The sequence below is a fragment of the Equus przewalskii genome, chromosome 1 (genome assembly GCF_037783145.1).
Source record: "Equus przewalskii isolate Varuska chromosome 1, EquPr2, whole genome shotgun sequence".
NCBI lineage: Eukaryota > Metazoa > Chordata > Mammalia > Perissodactyla > Equidae > Equus > Equus przewalskii.
The window spans coordinates 140,405,019-140,426,246 of NC_091831.1; the positions used below are offsets into that span (position 1 = coordinate 140,405,019).

General features: G+C 39.1%; 1 protein-coding gene across 10 annotated transcripts in view; it reads left to right on the forward strand.

The window, feature by feature from the left end:
* Positions 1-21,228, forward strand: part of ATP8B4 (ATPase phospholipid transporting 8B4 (putative)) — a 216,324-nt gene that overhangs the window by 13,196 nt on the left and 181,900 nt on the right. For all 10 annotated transcript variants that reach the window (XR_011528524.1, XM_070580607.1, XM_008534847.2 and 7 more), the window contains 2 exons: positions 66-157; positions 3,646-3,714. Coding sequence is in view for 9 of the 10 variants with exons in the window: in XM_070580607.1 (XP_070436708.1) it covers positions 3,687-3,714 (28 nt within the window). In the remaining variant the exon portion in view is untranslated. The remainder of the gene's footprint in view (positions 1-65; positions 158-3,645; positions 3,715-21,228) is intronic.

Here is a 21,228-nt window from a genome sequence, read left to right on the forward strand (position 1 = left end):
TAGAGCTAAATTTCACTTTAGCAAATTTTTTCTCTCACCTGACGTTGTTTACTCTGTTTCCTTAGACATTCACTGATCCAAAAGTTCGACAGAAGATGACTCTTTCTTTACTCCAACGTCGTTTAGAGGTGAAGCCAGTGTCAGCCTGGGTATTTTGGTGAGTTAATAAATGTGCAAGAACAAAAGGACTAAATTTTCCTTCCTCCAAGTTACGCTAGAATCTGCTACATTAGTATGAATCCTTTGGTGAATATGCCTGGATTGCCGCTGTTACAAGAAAACAATTGGATTGCAGGAAACATGGACCTGAATATTAATTCTTAATTTTTCATTGTAACTTTATGTCTTACAGAGTAAAAACACTTGAATGCGATCATTAATAAGAAATAGCTTTCACAAATCTTGTAGAAATACTGTTTAATTCATACAACAGTGATTACATTATCACTCTGGATTAATTATGAAGTAGGGAATATTTTCTACAAAAGCAAAAATGGTTTATTCAATATCTTTAAAATAAAAGATATCAAAGACACTTTGGAAGGTGGTAATAGAGAAATTAAAAGCAATGAAATAGCTGTATGACCTAAGGGTAATTTTAGGAGGGATATACTATTGCTTTATGTTTGATAGTCTAGGGGCTTTTGAAACGAGAAGAGCTTGCAGGACTATCTACAATAAGAGAAGGAAGGGGTTACATGGATATTTTCTCTTTAGTTACCTTCATATTATACAAATATTTTTAAGTTCATCTTTTGTATTGGTTATCTGTCAGTACAAATCCCTCAAAGCAATGTAGCAAACTAATAAGGAGAAAGGAATAAGTTAGCCAGGGGCCAGTACTCTTATTAACTTCCTGAGAGACTGAATTTCTTTCTTCTGCCTGCATTGTCATTGCACCTGTCAGGGTGTAGAGTCCCTTTTGCCATCTTGCTTAAAAAATCGTTCTTCCTTTTGCCTGCTCCAGAGACTCTGAGCCTGTGAAAATACAACATGTTCACTTAGTCCCCAGAGAGTTTTCAAGCCCTAACAAGTTGACTTAGAACTAGCTGATGAGCCTTAACCCACTGGCCAGATGGGACCACCAGATTCAGCTGTCATTGTCACAAAATCCATTCATCCTTCTCCCTGCTGCCATTTTGTATCTGTTGTTGTGATTATTTTTTGCAGCAAAGATAGTCCTTCATGGATGAAAACCCACTTTTATCCATATTATTTTTCACAGGAAGGCCTTACCCCAAAAAATCCTTTTTGTGAATCTTCTTTTAGGCAGAGTGCCACCTCTTGTTTTCCTCCCCCAAGCTTTGCAAATTTCCCCCTTCTTTCTCATGCTCTTCAATTTGCCTGCAACACTCTTCCTGTTGCTAACCAAATATTGCTCATCCTTTGAGGTTCTTCCTAGGCTGGAGATGGGGGTGTACAGGAGGATGGGGACCAGCCTGAGGGAGGAAGTAGACAGGAAAGCCACAGGTATCCCTAGTTTGGGAAGATCTAAGCTATTCTGGCACTTGGGGCTGGGGTTTGGGAAGAAATAGTTGCTAAAAGGGAAGTTCCTTTTAGCATCTGGAAGCACTGCTCCATTTCTCATAGAAATTGAGGACATCATTCATTCTTTCATTTAGCAAATGTCTATTGAGCATTGCTATATGCCAGGCTTGAATTAGATACTAGAGATACAACCATGGACCTGACAGATGAGATCTCTGCCCTATTGGAGTTTGTGGACTAATGGGGAAACAGCCAGTGTAATAGGCAAATATGTCCTAGAGTGGTAGGGGCTCTGAAATGAGAAGTTCTGGATTATCTGAGAGCACTTAGAACGAGCTCCTATCTCTTTTTTGGGGGATCAGGGGAAGCCTCCTAGAGGAAGTATGAGTTGATATTGGAAAGATGAGTAGGAGTAAGTCAGGTGAAGGAGTTGGGGATGGGGTTAGATGGTTACAGCAGAGGGAAGAGCAAGTGTGAAGGCTCCTAAATGGAAAGAAGCTGAGTTGAGTATTTCTGGAGTAGAGACGTGAGGAGGGTGCAAGGAGGAATGGGGTCAGTGAGGAGAATGATGAGAAATTAGGCTAGAAAGATGAGCAGGGATCAGGTTGCAGAGTGTCCAAAAAATCATGTTAGAATTTGGTCTTTTTTCCTAAGGCCAACAGGAAGTGACTGGAGGGTTTTAAACAGGGGCATGACATGATGCCATTTACCTTTCATAAAGATGGCACTGGCTTCACGGTGGACCCTGGGCTATAGGTGGCAAAGGTTGGAGCAGGGAAACCTGTCATGAGGAAGGCAGGGGAAAAGCAGTCACTGGTCAGCGGGCATATCCTAGAGGCAGCCCGATGCCTGGGGCTGAGGTGAGGGGAGTACTGAGGAGGGGAAAGAGGGATTGTCTTGGGCAGCCTTGGTGGCAGTTGGTAGAAGGTGTGTGGGGAGGAACAGAGGAATTATTGATGGGTTATATTTGAGGGCTTATCCTTGCTTCTAGCTGCGCCTGGCAACAGTACCCCCACTTTCTTACTTGGATTCATCAGTTTTAGTAAGTGGTCCCTGGAAAAGCAGTGGATTCCACAAAATGTCAATGGCTCTACTTTTGAGGTACACCCAGGCGTAGCTGTGCCCTCAGCAGGCTGCTGCTTTTCCTGGGGATGGTGGATGGGGACTCATAGATCTGGGGCTGTGACAAGGAGAAATATTGATGGTTTCAGGCTTTTCAGACTGAGGGATTTGTAGTAAGGCAGTGGGTGGTGGAGAACTTCGTCTGCGTCCTCCTTTCTTGCAAGTACTATCTATAAGCATTGCTCTTCCTCTCCTCTGGTCTCTATATGACTGGCCAACTTCTTCTTTATGTATGTGTACTGCATCCTGCCGCACCACTTCTTTGTGCAGAAAGCAGACGAGTCTTTTCTCTTTCTAACCAAAGAGCATGCTTCAGTATCTCTGCCTACTCTGTCATGTGTTCGCAAAAGTGCCTGAGTTCATTTCCATGGTCTATTGGGTTCTAAACGTTTGAAATCATTTGCTTGCCCTCTTGTTTATTTACTCTCGATCTTTAATTGAGTTTACCATATGAAGGAAATTAGACCACATGTGGGGAAAAAAAATGAAAGATAATAATGACCTTAGCCTGGCTTTTTTATAACTACCTGGAGAAGATTATACAAATGAGAATAAATTGAGGAAACTTTTCGAATGGCATTTTGTTTCTTTAGAGCCTGCCCACTAATTTCCCCTCACAAGTAGGCTCTTGCAATAGAGTGGTTCCCGCTCTGGCTATGGGAAGGAATCACCTGTGGCACCTTATCCTTTGGATAAAAGGCAGAGATGCTGGAGCTTCACCCCTGAGATATTCTGATTCCTCGGGTTTGGGATATATTAGAAAATTTGGCTCAATTTTAATGACAAATTGAACGGCACACTTGTGCTTACCTTAGGCTGTTCCATATAGCCTCTATAATACAAATTATTTTTGTATAGAATTATTCCTATCTAGTTAGATTTAAACCTGATAAATAGAATCTGTTATTCCTTATTGGGTCAATGACTTCCTAGTCATCCAGATTTGACTAGGAAGAAAGTTAAAGGGTGGAAATTTATGGCTAATGAGCATTTTTCAAATACTATTGTTGTGCACTTTCTTGTTTTCTTATGTAGGTCAACCATTGAGGCCTGGTGAAAAATAACCAGGTGCAATAATGTTCTGCAGTGAAAAGAAATTGCTTGGTAAGTGTTGAGTTCTAAGGAAATGACACAGTGAATATGATTTTTAATTTCTATTTTGTTTGTTTTACGTAGGTGTACTTTATATACAAAAACCACACAGATCTTGAGTGTTCAGTCTGATAAACTTTGACAATTTTGTACACCTGTGTAACTGTCGCCCAAAAACAAGATATAGAACATTCTGTCATGCCAGAAAGTTCGCTTGTGCCTTTTTTGATTCTCCGTACACTCCACACAACCATCTTCTGATTTCTGTCAGATTAGTCTCTCCTGTTTTTGAAATTAATATAAATGAAATCATACAGCATGCGTTCTTGCATCTTGCTTCTTTTACTCAACATGAGTTTTTTTGACATACATCCATATGGTTGCATGTATCAATAGTTTGTTCTTCATTTTTTCTTTCAAAGCAGTATGACACGGGATGAATACACCAACATTTAAAACTAAGCTCACACAGAAATAATTTTGGTTCATGATGGCAGGAAACACACATTGTTATTTTAGTTGGGTAATTGTTCTAGTTGAACAATATTAATAATAGTCCAGTTTTTTTTATAATAGCATCCCGACCTAAGAGTATTCATGTTCTTTTTTGTCTCTAGTCAGTGACAGACTATGATGTAATTTTTCCTTCTATGCACATGTATTCAATTTATTACTGCCATTTTCTTTATTTTTGACCTTAGACTTTTTAAAGACTAAAGACTTTTTAGAGATTATCTAACCTGTCCCTCCTTCTAAGAACATCTCTGACAGGTGATTAACCTACTTTGAAAGACAATTATCTCATGATGCAGCTCATTCCCTTGTCAGACACTTATTCATTGCAACATTCAGCCTCATAATGAGCCGAAGTCTGTCTCAATGTAGTTCCCACCCAGAGGTCATTAGTGATACCCTCCGGGGTAATGCTTTCATATTCCCAATGCCAATCTAAGAGTCTAGAATTACACTCATCATTTTTTCTTTTTCAAGTGAAATGGTTTATTTATGTTGAATTACTAGCATAATCTCTTAATAGTGTAAACATAAGATCAATCAACTTTAACAGGGACAAGTTTCCAACAGGATCTATTGTTGTCAAGTTTTGATATTATTTTGAAAGTCTCACTATTTTGAAAGTAATTTGTATGGATATATGAATGTATATATGTAAAAGTAAGCAATTTTTTATAAGTAAAAATAAGAAAACAGAAGTCACTGTAATTGTGCAAGCCAGGCATAACCACTTGAGGCTGCCATGTGGGACAACTTTAGAGCCCCCATCACAGTGACTCTACTAATGCTCTGTGTGTGCTCATCCAGCTGTGTATCCCCAAATGGAATGATGTGGTGCATTATTTTGAAACCTGCTCTTTAGATCTAATACTGTAATCATACATACCTTTTATGTCTTTAAACATTTCTCTATAACATTATTCTTTTTTACATTTTCCTCTTTTATTTTGAAAATGTTGAATTTTATAGAAAAAAGAGTGATACAATTAACACCCAAATAACTGTCATTTAAATCCTGCAATTGTTACCATTTTACCCCATTTGCTCCTTCTCTCTCCACACACACACACACACACACACAGACACACATATTTTTTCTTGGTGTTGAATCATTTGAAAGTAAGTTGTAGACATCATAACTCTTGCCCCCAAATACTTCAGCAAGATTCTCCTAAGAGCAAAGACATTCTCCTACATAACCACAATAGCGTCATCACACCCAAGAAATGTAACATTGGTAAATAACGTACAGTCCATGTTTTGATTTCCCCGATTATTCCTAAAACATCTCATCTCTCAGATCTGGATTTTATTTTTGTACAGTGTCTAATACATGTTCACACATTGTGTTTGGCTTTTAATCTCTTTATTTTGTTTTAAATTTAGAGTAGTTTTTCGTTATATTGAAATTTTGGAAAAGTCAAGTCCAACTCCCAAATCGATTTGGATTGAACATTTTTGGCACAAATACTATATAGATAATATTTGTTTTTTAATGGACAATTAATTAATAGTTAAGTGACACTGTTTTGATGAGGAATGCGACTTTCTGATCTTCCTCACACAGAATTTCATTTGACAGACAGATAGTCATTGCTTTCTGTTTTTTGTTCGTCATTGCTGTGTAGTGAGGCTAAATGTTTTGGCCACATATCTGGGTCTGTATCTGCTCTGGCACTGATTTGCAGAGAAAACTGAGACCATTCCCTTCCCCTTGGACTTATTACAATGGCCACATGACTTGAGGGACTGACTTTTGTGTCACCATCCTTTGCATCATCCTAATTGGCAATGATGCATCTGTAGGTTACATCAGTTCTTGCAGATCTGGTCGTAGATTAGAAAGTTTTTTAACCTAAAATATTCATTCATTTTTGCAGTCAGTCAACAGACATTTTTGATCCCCTAAGATATGCTAGGTAGTGCTGACCTTTCTTGACTTCAAGTAGCTTTTTACGATTCAGTAAAATACACCTATCCTCACACAATTGTTAAGTTTGCAGTAGCAATGATAACTTAAAGACAGTTCACTAAACGTCGCTACAAGTGATATATTTCCAGATGAGCACAGGCTAGAGACCTTCTAATCAGCCTGGGGCTGTCAGTGGGGAATCCTGCAGAAGTGCTATTTTACCTCAGTGAGATATTTAATATCTGCAGCATTTACTAAAGGTGTACTGGCATTTATATAAACTTTCACAGCATCACAGGAAGCTTGGACCGTTGATAATGTATGTGAAAATATAGCAAGCCAGCCATGGTGTTGTGGAAAACAATAATTTTCTCACCAATATGCTTTATTATTTATTATCTCCATATTCATATAAATCTCACGTTCTTCAAGATGGGAAAAATTGTAACTGACTCAAATATTTAAAACATTATGATTACAGTCTGTTTTCTGTTCGTCTTTGTAATTCACCCTTTCTGTATAGCTTGTCTAGGAGGCCCAAAGACAAAACATTTTTTTTTTTTTTTTTAAGATTTTATTTTTTTCCTTTTTCTCCCCAAAGCCCCCTGGTACATAGTTGTGTATTCTTCGTTGTGGGTTCTTCTAGTTGTGGCATGTGGGACGCTGCCTCTGCGTGGTCTGATGAGCAGTGCCATGTCCGTGCCCAGGATTCGAACTAACGAAACACTGGGCCGCCTGCAGCGGAGCGCGCGAACTTAACCACTCGGCCACGGGGCCAGCCCCCCAAAGACAAAACATTTTAAAGCATGCAGTGGTTCCCCCTCATTCACAGTTTCGCTTTCTGTGGTTTGAGTTACTGGTGGTCAACGGTGGTCTGAAAATATTAGATGGAAAATTCCAGAAATAAACAAACTATAAGTGTTCAGATGTTTGCTGTCCTGAGTAGCCTGATGAAATCTCTTGCTGTCCCACCCTGGAAGTGAATCATCCCCTTGTCCGGCATATCCACACTGTAGACAGCACCCACCCGTTAGTCATTTAGTAGCCGTCTCAGTTATCAGATTGACTGTCCCGGAATTGCAGTGCTTGTGTTCAAGTAGTCTTTGTTTCACTTCATAATGGCCCCAAATCACAAGAGTAGTGATGCTGACAATTCGGATATACCAAAGAGAAGCTGTGAAGTGCTTCCTTTGTATGAAAATGTGAAAGTTCTCAATTTAATAAGGAAAGAAAAAAATCGTATGCTGAGGTTGCTAAGATAGACACTAACTTTTATTACAGTATATTGTTTTAATTGTTCTATTTTATTAGAGTTATTGTTGTTAATCTCCTACTGTGCCTAATTTATAATTTAAACTTTATCATAGGTAGGTATGTATGTGAAGAACAGTTTACATAGGGTTTGTTACTATCCGTGGATTCAGGCATCCACTGGGGGTCTTGGAAAGTATTCCTCATGGATTAGGCGGACTACAGTGTATGTGCTATTCTACAAAGCAGTCAGGAAGAGTGTCATTCACGTGTCCAATACCTAATTCAGATTTCATGTAGTTTGGTAATATGGGAAGCAAAAGAAGTAGATAATCAGAGGTTTTTAAAAACTAGCTAAAGCTGTTCTTGATTCTAAAATGTGGGGGTTGCGGAGCCAGCACAGTAATCCACAGGGGAGCCCTTAGTATGTTTACGGGCTGTGGGGTGGGAAGAGTCAGACCGGGGTCACATTATGTCTTTTGTGAGCCCCTTCCCCCCAAAAATATTAAAAATTATATTTTATGATTGTGTGAGTAAAGAGATGGATATAATCCAGGTTGCATTCATTATTGTGTATCTCTTACTATTACATTCATTTTTTTCTCCTGATTTTAAAATAAATGAAAATTGAAACATGTTGCTGTGCCCCAGGAAGTATGGTGGGCCCTAGGCACTGCGTCTACTGTGCCTACAAATGAGGCGGTTCTTTGGTTGGAGTTTATATACCTGCTTCTCAGGCACTTTTTTTTGGGCATATACTATTTAGCAGGTACTGGGTTGGTCCTGTGGTAGAGGGTTGGTGCTAAAGAAGATGAAGGAGACATGGAACCTACCACATCAATGCGTAGAAAAGTACTTGCATGTGTACTAATATGCATGTTTAAAGAGTGTTGTTTCTCCTTGGGTTTATCCCTTATGGACCAACAACAAATCCAAAAGCTATTTCTCAAGTAATTTTGCAGTTACTCTTGTGAAGGAATAGTTTTTGTTTGAACTTACTTTTTGACTACTACAGTAATTTGTCTGTAAAATTGATCTAGTTTTCTCAAAATCATCTATTTTCTTTGTTTAACTGAAAACGAGGCCATTGAAATGAAGTGCCAGTCAGTCCCTGGCCAGTCAGTGACATATTTAAGACAGTGGTGGCTTCACCAAAGCTCTCATAACTTTGGGCTTAGTATTTGCTGATGAATTTTTGTCTACATTTTAATCACTTTTTGGTACCCAGAGGGGAAAGGCCTGGAAAATCTTCTTTGGTACGACCAGAGATGAGGGAGAAAGGCCTACTCCCTTCCATTTCGCTATGCTAAAATCTGTGCAAAAAGATGACAGAAATTGTTCCGGAGATCCTGAATCCTTGCTGCTTGTCATAGGTATTGAGGGCATAGGCCTTCCCTTCATTAGTTCATCAGCTTTTATACCTGGGAGAGGAGAGGATGCAGCGCTGGTGTTCTTAGTCCTGGGTGTGCTCTAGACTTTCATCCTGTGTTTAAATCTCTTTGAAATAGAAGTCTTTTTCTCCACAAAGGGTACACCATATACTTAAAAATTTGCCATCTTAGTCCTTGCGCAGAGTTGCAAATAGAAAGTGTAGAAAAGGGATGTCTTCTGGCTCTTAACTTCCTAAGTTTATTCAAATGAGGTACTATGTAGGCTTTCAGCAATCTGATGTTTTATTACTCAGGATATGGGCTAGGTTAGGCTGCTTTAAAAAACCACCAATCACCAGAAACTTCCTAAAGGGGCTGTTCCTCAACGCCATCCTTTCTCACTTCTCTGGATTTGGGAGGTGGTGGCTGTTCTCTCCTTGCTCTTATTTCTTAATCTTCATGACACTCGTGGAAATTCTTGCTTCTCAGACTGCTATGACTCTGTCTCCCTCGCTGGACCCTAGTGGTGGAATTTCCTCTGGTTCAGTCTTCTACACTTTTCTGTCTGCGTGATTTGTTCCTCAGGGTACTCCTCTTCCATCTTGGCTTCTGTTCATCTCTATGGAGCTTTCTCTTAAATCCATGGTGTCCATTGTGACATTTTTCCTAAATGTTACACTTATTTCCACCTGCTGCCTTTGATCTAATAATTCTATTAATATAGCTTTAGATTGCATAGAGTGATAAAACTTGGAAGTCAGAAGGATCTTCAATGTCATCTTTCTTCCCACTTGACAATTGGTTTCTACAGTGCTGCTGAACATTATCTTTGAATATTTGCTCTGATAGTAGTTCAGGCATCTAATTTAGGAGACAGCTCATTCTCTGAGAACTTGACCATAAATTCTGCTACACGTTAACTAGAATTTCACATCCTTATAAATTTCACTTTCTATTCTGACTTTTGGAATAACACAGACTATCTATTCTGCCATCTACATTAAAGATCATCAAATGTTTGAAGATTTCTCTCATATTGCCTTTCTCACAGACACACCCAGAATAATGTTTACCAAAGATCAGGGCACCCTATGTCCCAGTCAAGTTGACACATAAAATTAACCATCACAACCATATTTTAGTTTATCAAGATAATCTCGAATTAGTCTACTTCTCCTTTCAGTTCTGTCAGGTTTTGCTTTATATATTTTGAGGCTATATTGTTATTTGCATACAGATTTAGAGTTTTTATGTATTCCTGAAAGATCAATCTTTTATTTTTGTGAAATGGCCCTATTTATCTCTAGTAATGCTTATTGTATTAATGTCCACTGTATCTGATATTAGTGTAGTGGTACCAGGTTTCCTTTGATTAATGTTTATGTGTTGTATATTTTTTCAAGTTTTTACTTTCAACCCTTTAGTGTTCTTAAATTTAAGATGCAGCATAGAGTGGACTTAAAAAATATAGTTTGACAAACTTTAACTTTTAGATGGAATATTTAGTCCATTTAATTTTAATATAATTACTGATATGTTTATGTTTAAATCTATTATCTTCCTATTTGTTTTTCTACATCTCTTTTCTCTTTTTTGTTGGCTTCTTTTGCATTAAGCAGTATTTTTATTTTACCACTTTTAGCCATCTCTTAGCTTGTTAGTTACCATTTCTTTAATATTCTTTTTGTGGTTACTCTTAAGATTACAACATATCTATATAATTGACTTATAGCACTTTTACCACTTTCTGAACAATGTAAGGAATTTAGAAATTTTAACTCTCTTTACCTACCTTTTTGTACCATTGTTATTACGTGTTTAATTCTTTATATATTTTAAAACTAATAAGACAGTAGTAACGAATAACATGTGTTATTGTCACTATGGTCGTTATTTGTGTAGATTTATCTACAACCTTTCTGTTATTTTTTAATTTTTTTCTTCATTTCTGTGATTCTGTCTAGAATCATTTTCCTTCCACCTAAAGACTTCCTTTCCTTTTTTTTTCAAATGTGGAACTACCGGTGGTGAATTCACTCACTTTTTATTAGTCAGAATTCTTTTTTTATTTTGCATTTATATTTGAATGTGAATGTTTCTAATGGACATAAAATTCTAGGTTGGTAATCTTCTGGCACTTTAAAGGTATCATTCCATTACATTTGGACCTCCACTGATTCTTTTGAAAAGTAAGCTGGAAGCCTTATTGTTACTCTTTTGTTGAAGGTGATATGTCTTTTTCTCTGGCTAATTCAAAAACTTTGTCTTGACCTTTCAGCATTTTTACCATTATGTGCCTAGGTGTGGTTTTCTTTGTCTTTATCTATCTTGGGATTCATAGGGATTCTCAGTTTTCTGGCTGGATATCTTTTGAAAGTTTTGGGAAATTCTCAGTCAAAATATTTTCAGATATTGTTTCTGATCCCTGTTCTCTCAGTTCTCTCTTGTGGGAGTTAAATTACACCTATGATAGACCTGTTATCATGTCTTCTATGTTTTTGTGCTCTCTTCTGAAATTTTCAACTTTTTCCCCCCTCCATGTTCAGTTTTCACATTTCCTAAGGAATAGTTTCCAACTATTCCCTTCTGCTACTGTGTCTAATTTGCTGTTAAGCTCATATATGGAATTCTTAATTTATGTTATTGTATTTTTAAATTCTAGACGTTCCATTTGTCTCTTTTATACATATTCTGGTATTCTAGTGAAATTATCCATTTTGTCGTCTATTTTAATGTCCATGTTAATCACAGTTATTTCAAAGTCCAATCTGATAGTTCTAATATCTGGATCATCTGTGGGTCTGTTTCTATTTTCTATTTCTTTCTCTTGGTTTTCAATTACTTCATATTGCCTCCTGCCATACTTGCTAATTTATTAATGAAATCTAGACATTGCATATGAAAAAATTGTAGAGGATTTGAATCAAGTTATCTTCCTTCAGGAGCACTTACTTTTATTTTAGTAGGCAGTTAGAGAAGGAGCAGATCACCTTGATTCAATCAGGAACTGATATACTTTGAGGCTGGGTTTCAGTCTTTATAAGGCCTAGTCTATATATTTTTTTTTTTTGAGAAAGATTAGCCCTGAGCTAACATCTGCCAATCCTCCTCTTTTTGCTGAGGAAGACTGGCCCTGAGCTAACATCTGTGCCCATCTTCCTCTACTTTATATGTTGGACACCTGCCACTGCATGGCTTGCCAAATGGTGCCATGTCTGCACCCAGGATCCGAGCTGGTGGATCCTGGGCCGTCAAAGCGGAATGTGCGCACTTAAATGCTGCGCCACTGGGCAAGCCCCAGGCCTAGTCTATTTTTGTTAGTTTTTACTCCTAAAATACAGTCCTTTAGAAGTCAACTGAAAACCTAGTATGTTACAAGGGCCCTCTTCCCTGCTAGAATCTGAACTCTAATTATTGTCTTGTCTCATCTCTAGGTGGTTTAGGAATTAGCAAATGCCTCAAGGTGAAAGGTACAGAATATCAGATTCACCTCAATGCATTTCTTTTCTCTCTTGGATCTTGACCCTTCAAGTTCCAGATGCTTTTGTTGTTCTATGGTATTTTCAAACAGCTTTGTACATTTCATCTAGCTGTTAGAGTTGTTCTCAACAGATGGGTTGGTTTTGACACAGTTACTCCATTATAGTGGAAGCTGAAGTCACAAGCACATTTTTAAATAATCTGTTTTATAAGTTTACCAGAAAACTACATTAAATGTTACTATTGTATAGTTCTTAGATGAGTATTTGAGTATATTGGGAAGATCTATAAGTAAGGTATGAAATGAATAGGTAGCAAAATGAATAATGAAGTAGAATAAGAAAATGACAGTTAATCAATATATTAGTCAGTCTTCTCTACTAGAACGGGTTTAAACTTTAGCCATGGCACATACACAAATATAAATCTGTTTTGAACTGCCTCATCACAGTGAACAAGAAAATAATGAATACTTAGAATAACATTCTATGTCATACATATTTTTTGAGCTTAGAACATATTTCCAAATGCATTACTCCAATTCCCTATTTCTTTTTTTTTTTAAGATTTTTTTTTAAATTTTTATTTTCCCTGTTTCTCACAAAGCCCTCCGGTACATAGTTGTGTATTTTTAGTTGTGGGTCTTTCTAGTTGTGGCATGTGGGATGCTGCCTCAGCGTGGCCTGATGAATGGTGCTGTGTCTGCGCCCAGGATTTGAACCAGTGAAACCCTGGGTCACTGAAGTGGAGCATGCAAACTTTACCACTCAGCCGAGGGGCCAGCCTCCCATTTCTTTATTATTTAGAATTCCCAAGTGTATAATATTCTAATTGTCTTACTTTGGTTTTGTAAAAAAAAAAAAAAAAAAATCACTTAATTGAAAAATCTTCATCTCTAGAATTATAATAATTTATTATAGAAAATGGTGTTATATCCCTTCCATAGACCCACACCCTAGAACACACCTTTAATTCAGTATTTGATCCAGAATCCGGCATATGGTAAGCACACAATGAATGGAAGCCATCAGTGTTATTATTTTGGGTAATTTTAGTAAATGCTACTTGAATTATAGTTCTCCCGTGGACCTACTTCCCGTCTAATGTTGCTCTCACTGTTTGTTCAGGCAGAACTTTGTAATTTAAAGGAAATTATGATTTTTTATTTCTGGGCTTAATTTTGAAAACTGGACTCTCCTTCATTGGTAGAATAAAATGTTAAAGCTTATGAGGTAGTCTCAAACATGGTATTTTCTATAAAGGAAAGTGCTCAATAACTCAGACCTTAGAAGCCTCCTGTGAATTGTCAGTTTTCCTTCTGAATGGTGAATGAGCTATCATCACATTTCGGTGATTTTGGCTGGGGTGAGCTTGTCTCCCTAAGGTAGTGTTGGTTGTCTTTTAATACTTAGAATTTTGACTGGTAGTTCATTCATTCAGTTATTCATTTATCCAGCCAGCCATTTCACAAATATCTATCGAACATCTATTATGTGCCAGACCCTGTTCCAGAGGTTTCAGATACAGCAGTGAACAAGACAGACTTTAAAAAATAAAAATCCTTCAACCTACATGGAGCTTACATTCTTGTAGGGGAAGGGGAAGAAAGACAGTCAACAAAATAAATGAGTAAGTAACTTATCTTATACACTGGAGGCGCTGCAGTTTTAAAAAGGGTAATCAGGAAGGCTGAATTGAGAAAGACATCTGAGCAAAGATTTGAAGGACATGAGAAGGGAGCCATGTAGATATCTGGGGCATAAGTATTGCAGGCTGAGGGAACAGCAATCGCAAAGGCTCTGAGGTAGGAGTGTGATGGCATGAATGTTCAAGGAATGACAAAGAGGCCACTGTGACTGGAGCTGAATGAACGGGGGGAGGGTGGTTGTCAGGGCTGGATCCAGGTTTCTTTTTGAGGAAGATTAGCCCTGAGCTAACATCTGCTGCCAATCCTCCTCTTTTTGCCAAGGAAGACTGGCCCTGAGCTAACATCTGTGCCCATCTTCCTCTATTTTGTATGTGAGACATCTGCCACAGCATGGCTGGATGAGTGGTGTGTAGGTCCACACCTGGGATCTGAACCGGCGAACCCTGGGCCATGAAAGCAGAATGTGAGAACTTAACTGCTGTGCCACCAGGCCAGCCCCTGGATCCAGGTTTTTTGAGGCCTTAAACTAATACACAACACAAAATTAGGTATGAGAGGGAATATTTATTTAGAGTGAGAAAATAAATCCTTATAAATCACAATTTTGAAAATCTAAAAAATACTGCACGTTGCAAAATCCAGAAAAAGAACATAATATCTTCATTAATTCACTCTCAAACCTTTATTGTACCTTCCTTCCTGGATTTTTGTCCCCCTGTGTTTTGACTGTCCCTCAGAAGACCATTATTCTGTTATATAATTTTCTGTAGAGATGCTAAACAGATAATTCAAATTTTTCTCTAGCATATTAGTTTTAAAATTATGAAAGCTTAGAACAGATTTTCAGCTTTCTGACTTCATAAGGTCATGTGAAAATTTAGATTATCAACCTTGGGAAAACTTCCATCAAGTTTCCTTCCCATCTGAGCTGTGACAGCTGTGCTTGCTGTATGTAGTACTGCTGCAAATAGGTTTGCTCTCTATAAGCGCAGGGATGCTAATAAATTTTATTTTGTGTAATCCTCATGAAAAAAAGATATGCTTATTATACACAGTATTGAGAATACTCAATACTCGATACTCCTAATACAACTGATCTCCTAGGATAGTCAATTTGACTAGGAGTTGATGAAAACTAAATCTTCCACATAGAAATTTATATGTGTGATGATTGGAGGAATTCTGCACAGGCTAACTTCTGGCTCTGTATTGCAAACCTCCTGTCTCCTCCATGATCCACATACTTCTGGTGCCAGGTGCTATAGGACACGGTCATGTTGTTGACCTTGTCATGACCTTGTCATGTCGTGTTGTCATGACCTTGAGCCCTGCACCTTCATGTTGCAATACAGAGTGAGTCCCCATGGAGGTAGGACTATTCCTGAGAACCATTCCTTCTCTGGGGCGACTTAACTCTAGTTAGTCACCTAGTAACTTAACTCTATACAGAAATGACAGTGAATCACATAAATATACTCCACTAAACCCAAACTCAATGTGTTTCCAACTTGACAGCCCCTTGTCAGGATCCCAGCACTGTCTGACATGAGGCAAAGTGGGATGGGGGAAGTTAGAACGGAGGAGACAAATGATCTTAGCCCTTGTGGCTAAAATATTTTACTTTTCAAATAAAAAACGAAAAAAGGAAAAACAATGCAAACACACTTCTAGTGCTACTCCCAGGGCCTTAGTGGAACGTGCAAGTGAGGGGAGCTGAAGCTTAAGCATCATCAGCTTCATGGCAGGTCTGCCTCTGGTAGCGATTTGAGGTCAGAGAGGTAACAGGGTGGGTGAGTGAAGATCAAGCAGGGCCCTGAAGGCCTCTGTAAGAACTTGCTTCTCTCTTGAGCAGGAGCAACATTGGACATTTTGAGCAGAGGAAAGAGAGGATTCCAGTGGCAGGCAGGTTAATGCTCCCTCCCCCCACAAATGACTGTGTCCTAATCCTTGGAACCCGGGAATATGTTACCCTATGTGATAAAAGGAACTTTGCAGACCTGATTAAGTTATGGATCTTGAGATGGGAAGATTATCCTGGACTCTGGAGGTGGGCCCGATGGAATCACGAGAGTCCTTATAAGAGAGAGGCAGGAGAGTCAGTCGGAGAAGGTGATGTGATGGTGAAAGGAGAGGTCAGAGGCATGTGGCCATGAGCCATAAGCCTCCAGAAGCTGGAAAAGGCAAGGAAGAGATTCTTCCCTGGAGCCTCCAGAAGGAACCCAGTCCTGCTGAAACACCTTGATTGTAGCCCTGTAAGGTTCATTTCTGGACTTCCGACTTCCAGAATAATAATATACTTGTGTTGTTTTAAGCTGCTAGGTCTGCGGTCATTTGCTGGAGCAGCAGTAGGAAGCTAACACAAGCCTGAGAGGATCAGTCTGCTTGCTCTGTTGAAAGGAGATTATAGGCCAGGGGGAAGCAGGGAGACCCGGGGGAGGCTGTTGCAGGAGCTTCGGGGAGAGTGAGGTGGCTTGGATCAGAGTGTGGGCAGAGGAGGGGGTGAGAAGAGGGCAGATTGCTTTGCTGCCCAAAGTTCTGGCTTCATTGTACCTCTTTTGAAACGTGTATTATCTGAACGCCTCATGAATAGGTGAACAAAGTGAGGCTCCTATTTTTTCTTTTGATCTTTTCACACTTGGTCCCATGTTCTCCTAGAAGGAACAACTGAGAAGGACCTGGAGATATCCTCTTGCAGGGTACTTATTTCACCCCATCTCGGGAGGCAGACCGCCCTACCAAATTCCTTCTCTTTTCAGTAAATGACTGCAGCTCAGCTGGGGTAAGGTGCTGGGCAGAGCAACCTGCCCCACTCCACAGTTTGTGCACCGCCGCATGCGTGCCCTTCAGAGCTGCCTGGGATAGGTGGGGATGCCTTTTGACCACCCATCTGGGCTTGACTTTCCTTTTCTCTGGTTTCCATGGCTCCCTGGGTCTGTCCTCTGCTTCCTTGCTGTGTGAATATTTGTGGGCAATCACTGTCTTGTTTTTCCTTCACTGTCTAGAATAGAGCCATGCTCAAAGAGGCTCAATAAATATTTCTGGAATAAATCACTTTGTCTTGGCTCCAGCAGATTTTATTTGCCACATGGGTTCAGGGATCTGAGACACAGAAACTAATATGAACTAAAGAAACTCAATTTACAGCCCCATGCATCTCAAATTGACCAACGCAAGCTTTGAAAAACCCAGCTTCCAGTGCAACCCCTGAGCTATCAAGCAGACTACAGACCCCTTCAGATTTCCTTCCCGTGCATCTTTCTTTTCCACCTGGGGTTCTCTCCTCTCACTTTGTGACAAGTGTCTTGCTTTCCCTTGGATGGCCAGAATGTGTCTCACAGTGAAAAATTAAATGTCTTCCAGCTTCTTCTAGGCTCTTGTGATCCTTGGGGTAGATGCTGATTTCTTTTTTTTTTTCCTTTTTGAATGGGGATGCTGTAGAAAGATATAGCTATTTTTCATCTTTACAGAAAATCTTCCGATCCTGGCACAGTCCGTAAAAATGCAATTTTTGCTATAGATAATCAAACTGTGAAGGAATGTAGATAAAAAACCAACAGTCTAGCACTGGGTCCCTATGAGAAAGGTTGCAAAGAAAGCAGCCAGTTCTGAACAGGGATTTGGGAATGTGTTGTCTGTGAGGATTGCCAGGAGAGGGCAGGCAGGTTCTCTAGGAAGGTTTCCACGGTGAAGCAGAGAGAAGTGTGGAAGCAATGGGATGGAAGAGGTCACAGGGCCATAAGGTTAACTGGGAGGGCGCATGTGATTTGAAGTACGCCCTGGAGTATTGCATTCTATGAAAGAGGCCTCTTCTCCCTCTCCTTGACCTCTGGAGACAGGCACACATCAATTGCAGTTTCCCAGTCATCTCCTCCCAGTACCACCCACTGTCTCCTTGTACCCAGAATCTCTTCCAAGCACCTTTTACAAGGCAGGCAGTTCAGTGTTTGAAATCTGACTCGACTGCATAATCTTGCTAGGTCTTTATTTTCCTCATTGGTAAAGTGGGGCTAATAATAGCGTGTACCTAATGTGATTGTTTGGAGGATTAATGAAATAATGCGTGCAAAACATTTCATATAGTATCTAGCTTTTAACAAGTACTCAATAACTGCTAGCTGTTATTATTATCATCATATTAAAGTGAGTCTTAAGTCTCCAGTTGTGAATCCATACTTACAGGAAGCTATAGACTGAGGGCTTATGTGAAGATTTTATTGGTTTTCCTTGTAACTTGTATAATACAGTTCATCTATGCTGGAAGAAGAATGAATCGGTAAAACATTTCTGTTTTACTTCGGGAAGCTATAATAGTAAGACATGGGAGGAATAAAGTTCCCAATAAATAAAAATTTCCAAATAGCTGAAGCTGATGAGCAAATTGGCTCAGCCAAGAGGAAACAAACTCAAAGCTCTTTAGTATTTGTTTGAACCCCCTGACTCTGTTTCCAAGCTCTTTTGTGAGGACAAGAATAAAAAAAAATTGTGGGAAGATTTTTCTTTTGCCTCGATTCTCTTGAGTTTGCTGCTTAAATGTCAATAAGTCCCAGCAGCTGCAGATCACCCCTGGGTTTCAAGAGGAAACCCCAAATTGGGACACATATTTTTCAATTGTATCAGAATGTGCTCTTGGAGTCAACTCAGGTTTTCTTGGAGCCTGGGGAAGTCTTTTCTTTAAACTTCTCCCCACTCATTGTTCTTTCCTCATGTCTTTAATGAATCTCTTTGGCTCCCAACCACGCAGACCAGATTGTGAAGAATGACAGGGAAAAGCTTACGTTATTGATTTGGCTTCAGGGAATTTTTCTGACCCAACCCAAAAAACCAACAGCAACCCTAAACCCCAGATGACACCTCATGTTTGGAGACGTTCTTCAGCTTTTGGATTGAGACCAACCTTGACAGGGAACTAGTCCATGCCATCAGGGTTTTATCTGGAGACTCCAAATTCTCCATGGTACTTCATCGTTTCATGACTTTTGGATCTAAAGCCAATTGCTTGAAGGCTGGCTCCTAAACCACATTTGATGAAGGACAAAATGCTCTGGAGTTAATTGAAGAAAGACAGTTGTGTTCCTTAATAAGAGACTCGTGGTTACTGAGATCATTCATGGGTCCATTGGAAGCCTCCTGAATCTTTCCCTTACTCTTGGTCTTGTTAACAGAGAGCTGTTAGTCTTAAATATTAAGGTGTTACGAATTGTTCACAGACAACTAAAAAAAAGATGGAAATAACCTGTCGCCTCTTGCCTACTGGAAGTGGAAGCTGGACAATGTATAATTTATTACATCATGAGGGAAAAGAACCCAGATTAGGAGTTGGGAGTTGGGTGTTGCCTTTGAGGACCTGGAGTAGAATCAATGGGCATCTCCCAATTTCTACTGAAAATATTCACGAAATTACTTCAGGTCCTCTTGAGAAATAGTAATATAAACAACTTCAAAACTGACTGTCCAACCTTGGGTCATTTCCTTTTTTCACCTCTTATTTGCTATTTTTTTCAAAAAAGAGTTTTCTGGTATTTTTCTGTTTATAAAGTGCTTTCCATACATTTTCTCACTTGATGGCAACACAAAATGGCATTATTTTACTGAGGAGCCATAGGTAGGGAGAGGTTATGAGTTAAAATGTGCTCACACAGATAGTCTGGTGGAAGGAAATCTTGGGCCACTTGCTTCGAGATCCAGGCCTTTTTCTCATGTGAGGGCTCTTTCATCAAATTTTTTTGATAGATCCAAAAAGTATTGCTAACAGGGAACAACATCGTAATGGCAGTTAAAAATTTCCAGTAGAGTGGTGTTGTGTCCCTCCTATCTTTTAAACTTGTGTCTTAGTCACCTGATAACACTTTTGGATGTTCAGGATGCATCTCTTCCTTCCAAATGGAAAGACAAACATACATACGTGCATAAGTGGATATGACTTTTTCTGTAAGGTCTGTGGTCCACCTGGAACCACCCATGGGTTGTCATGTGAGGCTTTTTAATTTTTTTTTTTTTGGTGAGGAAGATTGGCCCTGAGCTAATATCTGTTGCCAATCTTCCTCTTTTTGCTTGAGGAAGATTGTTGCTGAGCTAACTTCTATGCCAATCTTCCTCTATTTTGTATGTGGGATGCCACCACAACATGGCTTGATGAGCAGTGTGTATGTCCATGCCCGGGATCCAAACCTGTGAACCCCAGGCCACTATAGCGAAGTGCACAAACTTAACCACTATGCCACTGGCTGGCCCCCAGGCATTTTTATTTTTAGTGTTGACTCTAGTTGATCATCAACCTTGCTTCTATATTTTCTTCCATTCCACTTTACTTTTAAAATTTAAACTACTATTTTTCCTATAGTACATTCCTGAGTAGTTATTTTGGAGATGGCCTTGTATGGCAACACTCTTACATGTCTGAAAATGTTTTTATTGCCCCTTCCCACTTGATTAATTATTTGGCTGGGTATAGAATTCTAAGCTCAAAAACATTTTTTCTTAAAACTGGGTGGTGGGCATCATTTCAATGTCTTCTATCATCCTTGTTGCTGATGAGAAATTTCATGTTGATCTGATTCTTGTATCTCTGGAGCTACCCAATATTTTTTTTCCTTCTGGACATTTTAAGTATTTTCTCTTTGTCTTTGGAGCTCAAAATTTTATGATCTGTGATCCGTTTTCATTCATCCTAGTTCCACGTGGCGACCCTTTCACTTTGAAGAGTTATATCTTACCCTGGGGCAGGGAAATTTTCTTCTATTTGCTTGATTATTTCCTCCCATCCATTGTTTGTGTTCCCTTCTCCTAAGTGTTCTTTTCCCATTTTCCTCCTCTTTGTCATTTTGATATGTAGTTTAAGAGATTTCTTCAAACTTATTTTCAATTCTGTCCATCCTACTATACTGTTTTTCTATTAAATATTTTTAATTTCCAGGCACTCTTTCTTGGTCTCTGTTTTCTTTGTTCCTATCAACTTGCTCTTTTTTCATGGCTGCCATGTCTTTTTGAATGTCTTCAAGGTACTAGTTAGAATTAAAAAGAAAAAACAACCCGTTTGCCCCACCTGTTTTCAGCATTATCTCTTCCTCTTGCATCCTTCTCTTTTGTGCTATTGGTTTTTCTCAGATGTCTGATGACTTATAGTCGCTTGTTTGTATTTACAAATGAAGGAGTAGGTGGGTTAGTGCAGTTGCCAAAGTTTTTTTCCGTTTAGTAGGAGGGCCAGTGATGTAGCCAGCTCACAGAGAAATTTTACTGTGTGTCTTAGTCCATTCTGGCTGCCGTAACAGAGTACCATCGACTAGGTGACTTGTAAACAACAGAAATGTATTTCTCACAGTTCTGGAGGCTGAGAAGTCCAAAATCAAGGGACC